Source organism: Papilio machaon, chromosome 6 (genome assembly GCF_912999745.1).
Source record: "Papilio machaon chromosome 6, ilPapMach1.1, whole genome shotgun sequence".
Classification (NCBI taxonomy): domain Eukaryota; kingdom Metazoa; phylum Arthropoda; class Insecta; order Lepidoptera; family Papilionidae; genus Papilio; species Papilio machaon.
The window spans coordinates 7,256,580-7,270,641 of record NC_059991.1 but is presented as its reverse complement, the minus strand read 5'-3'; the positions used below and the strand labels follow the sequence as shown (position 1 = coordinate 7,270,641).

The 14,062-nt window shown below is 30.3% G+C and overlaps 1 protein-coding gene across 1 annotated transcript; it reads left to right on the top strand.

Annotated features, from left to right (window-relative positions):
• Positions 1-1,120: 1,120 nt before the first annotated feature.
• Positions 1,121-3,860, top strand: LOC106714858 (arrestin domain-containing protein F). The gene is made up of 5 exons (XM_045678429.1): positions 1,121-1,191; positions 1,299-1,949; positions 2,045-3,070; positions 3,213-3,425; positions 3,747-3,860. Exons 1-5 carry the CDS (start codon positions 1,137-1,139, stop codon positions 3,812-3,814), a joined length of 2,013 nt encoding a protein of 670 aa, XP_045534385.1. The 5' UTR covers positions 1,121-1,136; the 3' UTR covers positions 3,815-3,860.
• Positions 3,861-14,062: the final 10,202 nt, after the last annotated feature.

The following is a 14,062-nucleotide window of genomic DNA, read 5'->3' as shown; positions in this document are numbered from 1 at the left end:
ACAAATTTTCCTTTCTCATGTATCCTATCATTCAAGACCATTTAAGCTTAAAACTACAAAAGGCAATTGCTCATATGCTCAGAGATTTCTAAAAGAAAATACAGGTCTGTTGGAGCGAACAATATCCGGTCAATGCTCATCGAAATTGATATGTACCAAAAGTTCTCACTGAAAAAAGTTTGGTTTCAGCAATATAAGCGCTGAATTTCTGACGAGATGACGTTAGTAAAAGCGAATGAATGGAGATTTTTTGAAAGCTCTGAAAATTTTTCCTGTTGTTTTTCCACTTCATTTTTTTCGTTTTATTTTTTTCATTATAAAAATTAAATAACGAGGGCATAACTTTATTAAAAAAGATTTCAAAGATTTAAAGTAAAAAGATTAATATCGGCAAATTAATATCGACGTCATGTAATTAAAATCGATACGTAAACAAACACGAACTCTGCTCTGCTCTGCTCTGCTTGTGCCAATGTATTCTAGAAACACAAAGGTCTATGGCAAATTTCCAAATAAAGTTTATGCGCAATACAGTCGTACTTGCACAAGTGTAAATGAAGACGATCTGAAACAACATAGTAAAATAAATGAATTTATAGTTGGCCTAGATTTTCCAGGCTTATTAATGAAATAATAACTATAACAACAATATGAAAAGAAAACATCTTCACTCGCTTTTTCTGATGGGTTGACAGAAAATACAATGAAAATCTTGCGTTCCGTAGAATTTTATATATAAAAGCAACGAATTGAAAGGGTCCTATTTCTAAGTCAGGATTCTTTACACTTAAGATTTCAATCATTGATAAATAATTGTTTTAATTTAATAAGTAAATATAACTTTTGACGAAAGTTAACTAAAGTCTAAATGCAAATTAATTTAAATATCGTTTAAATGTTTAATAAGTGTGACTTCATTAGTGTTTTTCGTGATTAAGTCTCTCTTCATTTTGACGTAATTTACATTTTTATTTACGCACATCGCTTACAAGACTTCTTAATAAAGATTTCAAAAACACAATAGGTCTGTGTGTACACAGCTTTCCTACGCCATAATGTTTACTCTATTTGCAGTAATGTGGGTCTTCAAACTTACAGTATAATTTTGGAATTCAAAAGAATTGCCGTACTTAAAAATGTATATTAAATTCGTTGTGTTTTATACGGTAGTGTTTTCTTTAAAATCCGCATGTGAGTAACAAATATTAGATTAAATCATGTAAATTATGAATTAAAAAATAATTTATAATTTTGATTAAATGTGATTCAATTACCTATATATTTTAAAATTCTTTCAGTGTCTGGTGTTAACATTCACAATGGTTTAAATCTTAGGAACACACATCAAATGTATTTGAATAACCAACATAATGTACAAAATGATCAAAATACGTATAGACCTTTGGATCTATCAAGTTTTGCTAGAAATAATAATAACCACGAACCAATTTTACGTCAACAGCAACAGAATATAAAAATTCCAAGTTATAACCCATCATTACTACCGCATCGACCACCATTGAATAAAGTTCCGAATCAAATTCCAAATGTACATGTATTATTACCAAATAAAAGAGTTGACAATTTTTACAATAGTGGCAATCAATTCGCAGTAACTTTGCCAAAAAATTATAATGTTCAAAATAATTTGAAGCGGGAGGTCAATGGATACAGAAATAGACCAGAAAACTTTAAAGTGACACCTGTTCTGCCTGTAGTAGAACATAAAGATGTAGAAAGAACTACCAATGGTCTATTAGAAAACAAAAATGGGAAAATTTTAATGCCCGTAACGGTGCAGCCTGTGTCCAGAGTGCCACATATTGACGTTAATAAGGAACTTTTAAATAAATTAACGCCCCAACTTAACAACATACAAAGATCTGTAATAAACGATGCTCTTGATCGTCAGAAGCCTACGATAAACCACCAAAATGTATTCAGTCAAGGTACGTATAGTAAAACTTAAATTGCATAGAAAAATGTATATAAAACATATTTAAATACATTAATAATTAATTATATTTGTCGAAATATGTTCCAGGAAACATACAGCCACAACGAACTTTACTGAACCCCAGAAATAATCTACAAAGAAATCATTACCCTCAAAATAAACGTTTTACTGTAATTCACGATAATGGATACGTCGAATATTTTGATAACCTAGAAACTATCCTAAGAAAGTATCCGCATGTAAGGATAGCAGACAATATTCTTAAACTAATTCCAAATCGAAATCATAACATTCCTCAATCCAAACCTTTGACACATAACTCCGATTCTAATGCAAATATAAAAATAAATCTGCCGTTAGAACAGCAACCTAAATTACTAAATAAAAGTGTACCAACACAAACGATGCTGCACACATCTAAACGTACTCAAAATCCAAAAATAGAAACTAACATCCAAAAGAAAGATACTTCACTAATGAACAAGTCAAATGATAATTTTGGAACACTGCAGACATCGACATTATTACCAATTACAGTAGATAATAAAAAATCAGAAAACTTAAAATCGTCAAACATACCAATGAAATTACAGGAAAATAAAGAGATGAATTTCATAACAACGGCCGAAAATATTGTTAAAATACAATCTACTGATGTTTCTAACAAGAATAATAAAACAACACCGCTTAAAAACAGAATTCCCAGCGATGGTAATAAGCAAAAACCACCTATAGATGTGATATTGAACAGTGAACAAAAAATACCACATCAAGAAAATAAAACTAACATTTCACCAGTGATTTCAAATAATAAATATGAACATTCTGAAAATGTTACCAAACTTCAAGAGGATTTACATTTAAACAAATCTAAAGAAGTAAAAACTCCGATAGTCGTACAAAATAAAACTGAGAACAAAACTGTAAGTACATATGAAAGTAAACCAGAAATCATAAAAAAATCTTCTTTAAATAATGACACGGTAGACAAAATTGATGGAACACAATCAAATTGTACGAAACAATATGAAGTTAAAAACAAGTTAAAACCTCAAAGAGTTGATGAAATTAATCAGAAAGATAAAGGAGAAATGGATGACGATTATGATGAAGGTAAGTTCTTATTTAATTTTCTAACCTTGTAAATTTTACAGTTTTGACTTAGTTATACAAAATGTAAAGAATTGATATTAAGATAGGAAACAAATGTATTATTGTTTGATTACGTTTAATTTTTAAACATCGATAATTACAGATTTATTGTCCCTTGTGAAACCAGTAATGTGGTTTAGTACAACAGATCCTGAGTTTTGGAAGAAGCTTGTTAGTGTTGATGAAAACCCTAATTTTATTTATATCATCAACGTTCAATCTCAGCCGAAAATTGAAAAGGACAGAAAAACTATGATACATGCAAATGGAACCATCGTTGAAGAAATAACAGAAACTATCTGGGATGCAGGAGATGGTAAGCAAGAATCTTTTAGGTATTTTTAATAAATTGCCTACGTGACTAGCGATCAAGAGAAATTATCCAATACTTAATGAGAAGTGACTTGTTCAGATAAAACCATAGATATAGTAATGATTATAAAAATGAGTGTGACTATTGAAACAGAACTTATTGCATACATAATTAATTACGTTGAATAGTTAATTATGTATTATATTTAATCCATGTCTACAAAGCACTTCAATAAAGATAAGAAAGTTTCAAAGTACTATTATTAAAACTGTTCACACATCATATTAAAATGATAACAACTTTAATCGAATATTTTCTTTGTAGATGTGCCACCAAAAATTATCAAAACTATAAAAGTGACTCCCGCCAATGCTGTTTCGGATGGAGCTTAACGTTTGTTCTAATTTTGGGTGAGACTTATCTCGCACAATTAAACTCTGTAAATACTGTTTTATTAATAAATGTATTAAAATTTTCAGGTATTTTTATTTCTCATCACTTTACAAAGACTGCGCTTAGCCACTGCTTCTTAGCCGGTGCGCATTGGTCAAACTAAACATGTATTTAGCCGTTTAAATTAATTCATAATAAAGGTTTACGACAGTTGAAATTATTTTATTTCTTTCGATAAATAAAAAAAAATACAAGTAAAGTAGTGTAAAGTAGTAAACATAACTCATCGAAGTACGCTAAAAGGAATGTTTATGTGCATTCGAAATCTGCGCACAAAGCATATGTGTTCTGTTATACTTGTTAAGTGTTGCGCACTTGGCAAATCTTTTGCATAAATATTTATATTTCCCGAAATCGCTGAGATGAGTCTGACGCAGATACATATGTGCATAAATTTACGTTCTTTAATGGAAGAAAAACATAAACCAGCAAGAGCATAATATCAAATGTTAACGAAGAAAAAGTTTGTATAATTCGAACAGAAGTAGGGCCCGTAAAAACATCTTTTGCACGAATGGGTGGCCGTACCCATTTAATACCATGACCACATAGAAGATAGGTGTGAAGTTGAAGGAATTCTGCATTTCGTCTAATGAGTGTGCATGTCGGAGGTCTTATGTTAGTTCTTTTCCCACCCGTTTCTTATTAAGAAAGGATGGGAAGAAGAGGTAGATTTGACAGAGGAGGAGACGCATGAGATGAGTAAATAATTTCTTTCTGTGCGTCTCCTAGTCTGTCGATTCAAGGTAGGCAAAGTATCTACAACTGCAGATCTCTATGAGCGCTTTGCTATTTTGGCAAATAAAAAAATAATTTACATTTTTTAATTAAATACGTAATTAATTACGCCAGGTTGCACCATAGAAACGTAAATCCTTAGCAACCCTCCCTTTTCACAATGAAGGGTCGGCACAGTATGTACTACAGTACACATCCAAACATCTCTATCTGCCATCATATCAGAATTCCCTTTTCACATAATTAATCCCTACTTTTTTGGGTTTTCATATGCATATAAATATATCCTTAGCATTTGATATAAAGCATAATAGTAGTATATTTGTAGTTTAATAGTTTTTTTTTTCAAATATATACTTTTATTTTACGTATTCATTCGGTTTGCATATATAGGAGACATGTTTTTGTTATTTAAATGAAGATTTCGATACAAATACCTCAGTAAAATCTGTTCGATGTTTTTGGAGTTATTGGTCTAGAGGTGTGTTTATTGTCCATTGTTTATTCATGTTTATTATTCCTCATTGTCACCACAGTTGACTTTTGTGTTGCCAATACTTACTTGCAAATTAAAAAAAAGTATCGTACGATTATATTCTACGTATCCCTGTGTGAAACGTTATGTTAAGTCTTAGTATCTAAATATAGATATTGTTATCCAACATAAATGTATATACAATGTAAAGGAGAGTATATAAGACGGAGTGTTCTCCAGTGTTCGTCAGTTAACTTTTATTTTCTCGCGTGGAATATCGGGAAGAAATTTTATTAAAATTAACTGTAATATAACCGGTGAAAATAACAACCTAAAGGTATGTTACACATTAATATTATAATTAAAAAGATACTTTGAAAGTAGTCTTTTTCCTGAGTCTAGTCAATGTATTTTCAAACTCTGACGTCTTGGCAATCTACTTTTACTTGTATGTGCGTTATAGTTCCAAAAAAATTACCTGATCTGGTGACAATGGCGTTGTTATCATTGCTAGTAGGTATAGCTAATAGATATAATTACGTACTAAATAAAAAATGACACCAAGACAATTGAAAGGTTGTTTTGGAATTTCTTCTTTCGCTCAACGGGGCAGATCATTTTAACACACTACTAAATCGTGTGCACATTGTGTACATTCCCATTTGCCCTTATGATATTGTATACGATGACGTCATTAACTTAATTTTCTTGATTACAGATTTGGAAAAGAGTATCAATATGGATTTCCTATCTAACGTGTTATCTCCAGTGGGTGCAGTGGTGAGGAGCGTAACTGGTCAGACATCTATAGGTTCAACCACGACAGATAAGGTGACAAAGCCAGTTGCGGTAGAACTGGCTAAGTCTTTTGCTTCCAATCCGCAGACCGCTAAGGCCATAGCAGCACCGTCAAAGAACAATTAATATTATTGATGAAATTACTTCGTAATTATCCTTTTTGTATAATTATTATTATCGTCCAAACTTGTTTTCAATTTGTGTAGTTTGCACTAATAACTATTCTATGAGTTTAATCATATCATATTTAATGTTTTTCTATTATTTTAAATAAATGCTAATTGAAATTTAATTTTATTATCTGACATATTAAAAGTTGTGATAAAGTTTGAATCGCTTTATATTACATTTTTCAATTACATGTTTAGTGTGATATACAAAAATGATTATAGTCGAATTCAATGGATATGAGAAACTACATTTTGGCAAAAGTAATTTGTTGTTTATGAATTAACTCAAAAATCTTTCAAAAAATCTGTTTTTAAAAGTATGTCATTACAGCGTAAGTTTAGATAGGTTTGTTTAGTTAGATAATTTCTAATTGCCATTGAATTCAACTAAAAGTAATAACATATCACATTGTTTTTTTTTTTCGAATTACTAGGCTTGTACATACTGCATTTATTGAAGAATAATTCTTATGGTTTACCAAATTATGATATACAATAGTAATTTCAGTACAACTCAGTGTAAAGGGTTGATTGTTATTCATAAAGTTATCTTTATTTTAAAACAATATAACGTATTTGTAATAATAAACAGAATAGTACTCATCTGGCAACCATAGTTGTATCGCTTAACGCAAGTAAAATAGTAGTCGCTAGGGAGTTGTAACAATACGTGAATTCAAGCCTGAAAAATGAATCATGGCGTGGTACTCACAGTTGTAGATAAACATTGTAGATTTAACATTAACCGTCGATTACAATTCCTTAATTAATGTTGAGTTATATTTTTGACATAGAAGTCATAGGGTTTTTTAAAATGTCATTTATTAAACACTAGCATTTGTCCGCGAATTCGGCAGCGTGGAATCACATAAAATCTAGTAATAAATATAGCCTATGTCACCCGGGAATAGTGTAAGTTCCCAATAGTGAAAGTATTATCATATTAGTTCAGTTGTTTTGGACCTTATCCAATACAAACAAACGAACAATCAAATCTTATTAATTAATCTTAATCTTATCTTAATCATCAGTATTTAAGTTGAGATTTTAGATTTCCTGTATGGTTATAGTGGGGTCATATTATGGCGAACTTATCTAATGTATAAATAATAATACTTTATCAGTTTTAAATTATATTAATTCGTTGCATGAAAATGTACATGTCCGCGACATTAATACGATTTGATACAAGCCTTAAAATATCGTTTGTGCCGTGTATACAAAGAAATGTACTATCTTTATCTTTTACTTTTAGTTTAGAATTCTTTATATGAAATGCCGTGAATCTTAAACATGAAACATGAAAATAAGTACCTAGTTTAGATATGGATTTAGACATTAATTCACATTCACTTACAATAATAAAGTGAAACCAAGTAGAAATAATAGTATAGAAAATATCTAAAAACTTGAAAGCATACACTGAATTTAAAAATTCATTGTTACGTGTTTTCTGAGAGCAATTAATGAGCACTATTTTGAGGAAATCATTAGAAGAATTTGCATTATTTTGAAACAAAGGAACGCAATTATGAAACTTTTCCCAAGCAACGAACAAAAGCTAGTGCAATGATTATTTCTATACTGCTTATTAAATGTTACTAGACTATTTATAGCTTAGTTATTTCTTGAATTTCAGATACAAAATGCACTAAAATGCGGTGTTATATTTGAAATAATAAAAGCTTTACTTTAGTATTTTTGGAACATTTAACGTACTTAACACAATATAGTATGACAACTGCTAATCCTCTAATTTACCTTATCACTTTCATTAATGTTTAAATAAATATATAAAAATAACACCTGAATACACATACAAAATTTTCAATATCACTAACTATTTAAAACCTTGGTAAAAGTTATTTAATTAGCAAAGTTTTCGTTCATTCGCTGTTGTCATTTCGCACCGTCATCCGGGGCCTTCATTTCTTAAGGCACCGAGGCGAGGGCTCAAAAGATTGTTTCATCGTACAGCTCCAAGGGTAATTAGTACTACTGTAATATGCAGCTACACTCATGCTCTCTAATAGTGTACTACATTTTTTGTGCAAAGATTTTATTAATATTGCTACATTTCCGACTGACAACAGGTTTTAATGTATGTACTCTCTTATTTATTTCCAATGTAAAAAGATAATTTTACTTTAAGGTAGAGGAAAACAAAATAATAACTGCCGCAAGTAATCTCACTTAAATTGCTTGATTATGGCTCCGTTTGGGTCAGTATTATTCATTCCGATGGAATGATGTTTTAGATGTTTAGTGCGAAATTCTCAAGAAGTATTTATTATTCTCAGTTTTTTTAATGAATCACACACATTTTAAGGAAGAGATTAGGAAGTCACAGCTTCTATATTATTCTTGGGTATGTTTAAACTTCAACCAATAATTCGCCAATCATGAAAAAAATTCAAAACGAAATGTTCATGATCTCTTTGTGAAACTAATCCAGATAATTAGCTTTCGATATACAACATTATCATTGCACTCGAACCCAATCAATAGTCAATCTGAAGTTTATTGTCTGATTAGCGAGTATTGCACGTTCACCGCAAACTAAATCAAATTACATCACTCATAACCGCACTACATTTCAAATTAATTATTTATTTGCACAATTTATCAATATTAAATTACATCACATGTAGTAAATAACAATAAACTAGGAATAGTGTTACTTCAGCTATCCAAGCTTGGTTTTGTCATAATTTATATCTTTTCTCTGGATGCGGAAAGAAGATTACTTAAGAGAGAAGAGACCAATGAAAGAAGAAATATTGCTCAAGGCGACACGGAATATCTACGTTCAGTAGTGGATTAAAACACAATGGCGATAACGTGACTATGATGGTAAAGATGATGATGATGATGATGATGATGATGATAGAGATTAAAATCAACATGTCATTTCTTCTCTACAGGTTGTTGTTTAAATGTTAATGGCCTAATTTTAGTTCACGTTGCTCTCCCACCCTTTTCTTATAGGGATATGATGGGATTTGACGTAGGAGGGGACGCGTACAAAGGAGAAATATCACCTTTCTCTGTATCCCCTCCTGCGTTGATTAAAGTTAGGCAAAATATCTGCAATTGGCAGTGATCTCTTGGCTATTAGGTGAATTCAGGTGACCGCATGCTCGTTTGCCACGTTATCTAATATATAAAATTCTCGTGTCGCGGTGTTTGTGGTTAAACTCCTCCGAAACGACTTGACCGATTCTCATGAAATGTTATGTGCTTATTGGGTAGGTCTGAGAATCGGACATCTATTTTTCATACCCCCCCCCCATTTAGTTTTTTAAATGCGCGCGGACGGCGTCGCGTGCGTCAGCTAGTAACATATAAAAATGTTAAGGGTCATGACAACCTCCATCTATTGACCATCGTTGTTACAATGTTTTATTTTTGGATACCCGGAGAGCATAGTTAAATGAAATCTAGTTATTGTGGACATCGGCATTATTAAGAACATTGTTTTCTTTAACTTAACCAAGATAAGTTAAGTAATGAAATAAAAATATGTGAACCATGAATAAAATTTTTAAAGATTATGAATGTCGTATACTTTTACGAGTTAATTTAGAAATGTTATTTTAACGTTGAGAAAAATTTTGCTTCATCCTTCTATTAGAAGCGTAAAGCCATTTTCAGTTAATGATATTACTGGGTCGATATGTCACTGGATAGATGATTGCTATTCTCGATATTTCATAATTCTATTAGGCCAGTGTGATTTTTCAATGTTGCCATTGATGGTAACACAAATTGCAATTTTAAGTGCCACTAAAGCATTTATACGTCTTAATATTTACTGAAATTACCAAGACTCAGACTAAATGGAAATTTTCATTTAATCTTATTACTTTCATAATTTGGTAGTTTTTTTTTTTTACTATTGTTTTTTTGATTTCAGTATTGTCGTACATATTACAAAGTAATATAAATATTTGATTAAAATACGGTGGGTAAATGCTGCCGAAACATTTAAAAAGAAATTCAAAGACAATTTTTCTACAGGTACACTTGGAGAGTAAAGTAATAAAATTTGATCAGAACGCTGAGATTCCCGCTCTAAAGAAAATAATAATATTTTTTTACGACAATGACCCTCTGTCGGCCATTTACTTTTGAAATAATTTTTACAATCTGTTTTTCCATAGTTTAATTTAGATGGAGTTACTAATTAAAAAAGATTGTTAAATTAAATATCCAGCTAAACAAAAATGTAATAGAAACCTTTACTTAAAATTACAACAATTTAAAGATGTTTTACTACCAGACCGTCCCTTCGTAGGAAAAATCTATCCACAGCAGCTGTTCACGTGAAGCATTAAATAACTTTGAGAAAGGCGTTTAATTTAGTTTCAATTTAAATAATATCTAAAGACCAATTGAAAGTGAAAACATAAAAATACACAAATATAAATATAACTGCGTAATGTCTGTGTGCTAAAATTATATTGTATATAAGCTTATATTGTCAATTTTGTCACGTCATAAAGTGAAAGTTTATGCCCTTATAAAAAAACGAATTCCGGATTTATGTCTATACGACATCTTACTATGTACTAAGATTTTAAAGAGCCTAGTATTTGGAAATTCTTGTAACATTTATTCATTTGGATTCTAAACAAAAAGTGGTAAATGAATGGACAAACTGTCTGCTCTGATTAATTTTTACTAATTAAAAGTGAAAAATGTGAAAAACAGGCAGTTTACATAACCTTGTACGAGTAGAGTAGTTATTCTTAGACTTACTGCTTACGACGGATTTATTTAAATAAAAATCCTAAACTGGCAGGTAATAACGATTAAAACCAAATATTTACTTTTCTGAACGGATAAAAATAAAAAACAACTTAAATTTACTTTAATAAAAATCACTAAAATTCTATTTTGCTATTTCAAATTTTATCCACAATGTTCTATGTAGTCTCTTTCTGCAAATATTTTAATACAATTTTAGTTCTAACTGTAAATTTCACAGCCGTACAAAAATATGTTTTTATCTCAATTTTTGAAGATAAATGAAAGATATAACGTGTTTTTATACAAGTATTTCTCCGGTGGATATCTACTATAATATTGACGTCAAAAGTTCATAACATTTCATAAAAAGTTAATAGGATTCGTTAGAAGTGGAACATTCTAATGAACAGGGTTTGACCCTTCTCATCCGAACTGTCAACGGACAGTATGCGTAATGACTGAAGAAAAATATTAATTAATGAATAAATTAAACATCCAATATTTGACTCTTGTTTGTTCTTGTTAGTTCAATATTTGTACTAAAATGAAGAATAATATAAAAGAAATAGAACTCTATTTTCAGCCAGTATCTAATATTTTCTTTCGTAAGCTACCGGTTACACTAAAACATTGTAGTAACCATTAAGCCATAGTTGCCAACCAACCTAGAAATTTGTAAGCATGTTGCCAATACAAGCGGACCTCCTTGTAAATATGTTTTATTAAAAATTTGACATTTTTAAATATAGAATATTTTTATATTTTTCTTCTTTTTTTTTTTGCAAAATTCTATAAGAAACGCTAATCGTTTTTCTTGCTTATTCCGAATTCGTACAAATTTCTTCGTTTGACTATGATGTACGTTATTTAACTTCAGAAGTGTCAAAAGTCTAATGAATATGGTTACGGGCCACCGGTTGTAGGTTCGAATCTCAACATTCGACTATTGTCGTGAACCATATATTAACATAAGCTTTATCAAGCTTACCTGGATTAAATACGATAAGTATTAGAAAAATAACAAAACTTATGAATATTTTATTTATAAATACTTCAACATGTTTATTCACCGCATCCGGAGTCGATAAGTGCAGATTTAATATGAAAAATCTACATTAAGGGTGATCCTTTAATTTCCATTTCCTTTTAATATACCATAAAAAAGGTAAGGTAAGAAATAAACTAAAAAAGAAATGAAAAATTAGATATCTTGAAATGGTAGGTTACTATTTCGTTACTTTTGCGAATGAATCGAAAGTCCCTAGACATGTCTGAAAATAACTTTTTAATGTAATAATGCTATTATTGAGATTAATTTTATTACTTGCAATGTAGATTCAAAATTATCGTAGTTTTCGTTGTCAACTTGTCATAACAACCGTAAGATAGAATGCGTTGCTTCTTTTGTCGTCTTATTTTTGATTTTCATTGCCACAACATATGTACAAAAACATGTTGTCACCACCTTCATTTGTTTTGTAAAAACAAAAATAACAAATGTTATGGTGAAGTGTAGGGTGAAGTTTGATGTTTCGTTGTTAAAAGAAAACTTACAATCAACAAATGAAAGTTATTGGCATTATAATTTTTTTTTTATGTAGCAAACGAGCAAGCGGTCAATTGACTTCGTCAAAATAGCAAAGCAACCCTTGCCCATAGACTAGAGAATTACCTACATAGTCTACCTAATCCTCCACCCTTTCCCACCCCTTCCTTATAGGGAAAGGGAGGGAAGGAGAAGAGGACTGGAATCAGGCCCTCGGCACGCACACTCATTAGACGAATCGCGCGGAATTCATTCCAGTTCACGGCTGTCTTCTGCGTGGACGTGTTACTACATCGGTCGAACTGACAAATTATTGCAAAAGATGTTATTAAGGGCTCTACCACTGCTAGAAATAAATGGAAAGAAGAGACAGGAAAAAAAATAATTACACGTCATTAATTAGAAATAATTTCTTCCATCTACTTATGCTGTACCTGCAAAGCGGTAATTAACTTCATAAAAATGAATTTTATTATTCCGAGATATTAAAAATTCCATTGTTGAAATTAAAATTCTTTAGCTATTCCTACCGATAAAATATACATAACGATGTAATGAATTAAAAGAGAAAAACGTAATCATAATTTAAATATGATTAATTCTGTCATAGGTTAGAATAAATTCATTTTCAAATGTACGCCGAAAATATTTCAGGCAAGATGTTAAAAACAAAAGAAGTACGTATAACAGAATTCAGTAAAGGCTTTTCTCAGTAAAGGAAACTATTATAACATAAGCCTTTGTATAACGCTTACGCTTCAAGTTTCATAAATAGCGAATCCATTGTTTTAGAATGTTAAATATTCACTAATGATTTTCCTCTAAAATCACTTCTTACACAAGAAGTGTAACTATGAAGAAGAATAATTGCTAATGGTTTAAATTTCATACAAAATTAATGTACCTACTTAAGTAGAGAAAATTATAAATAAGGTTACATCGACGCCCCCACCGAATAACCCCGTTATAGGAAAAATCTAATTTTTCAGGAGAAGCAAAAAACCGTATTTCTTTAATAACTTCATCAATAATTATTTTACAAGAATCTTTTAGATATTAAAACCAAGCTAATTTTTATAGTTACATTGTATTTAATTTTCATTCATGTATTCGGGCGTATTCTGTGCTATATAGAGGAAAAATGATAATACCGGAAATAAAAAAAATCTTTTTCAATAATGACTTTTTAACTTCGTTAATGTTTAATTAAGAAAAATATAAAAAAAAATCACAACGTGTAATAGGACCTTTAGATGCCGAATTCGACGGAAAAGCAAGAACCCGGTAAGAGTGCATTACAGGATTATTCGATGGGGGCGTCGACATATGCTGAATTCCAGAATAGCTTTTATAACGAAAAATGCGAAATTAATTAACATTGAGTTATTTAATTAACATTTTATGAAAAGTGATTTTGCATTCATTAGTCGCGGTCATAAAATAGTTGGATTTATATTTAGTATTTTGTCGTATTAATAATTATAATAGAATGAAAGGCAGTAAATAAATTTATGTGGAGAAACATGGGGAGAAATATCAATACAAAAACAATACACTACATGATATTGCAGGGTGTTGTCTCGAGTATGTTTGACTGACATATTTACGGAAAGAAGTGATGTAAGATAAATTAAAATTTTATTTATCTGTAAACTTGAATATAGATAAAAAACTTAATAAATAATAATTTTCGGTGGTAACAACATAT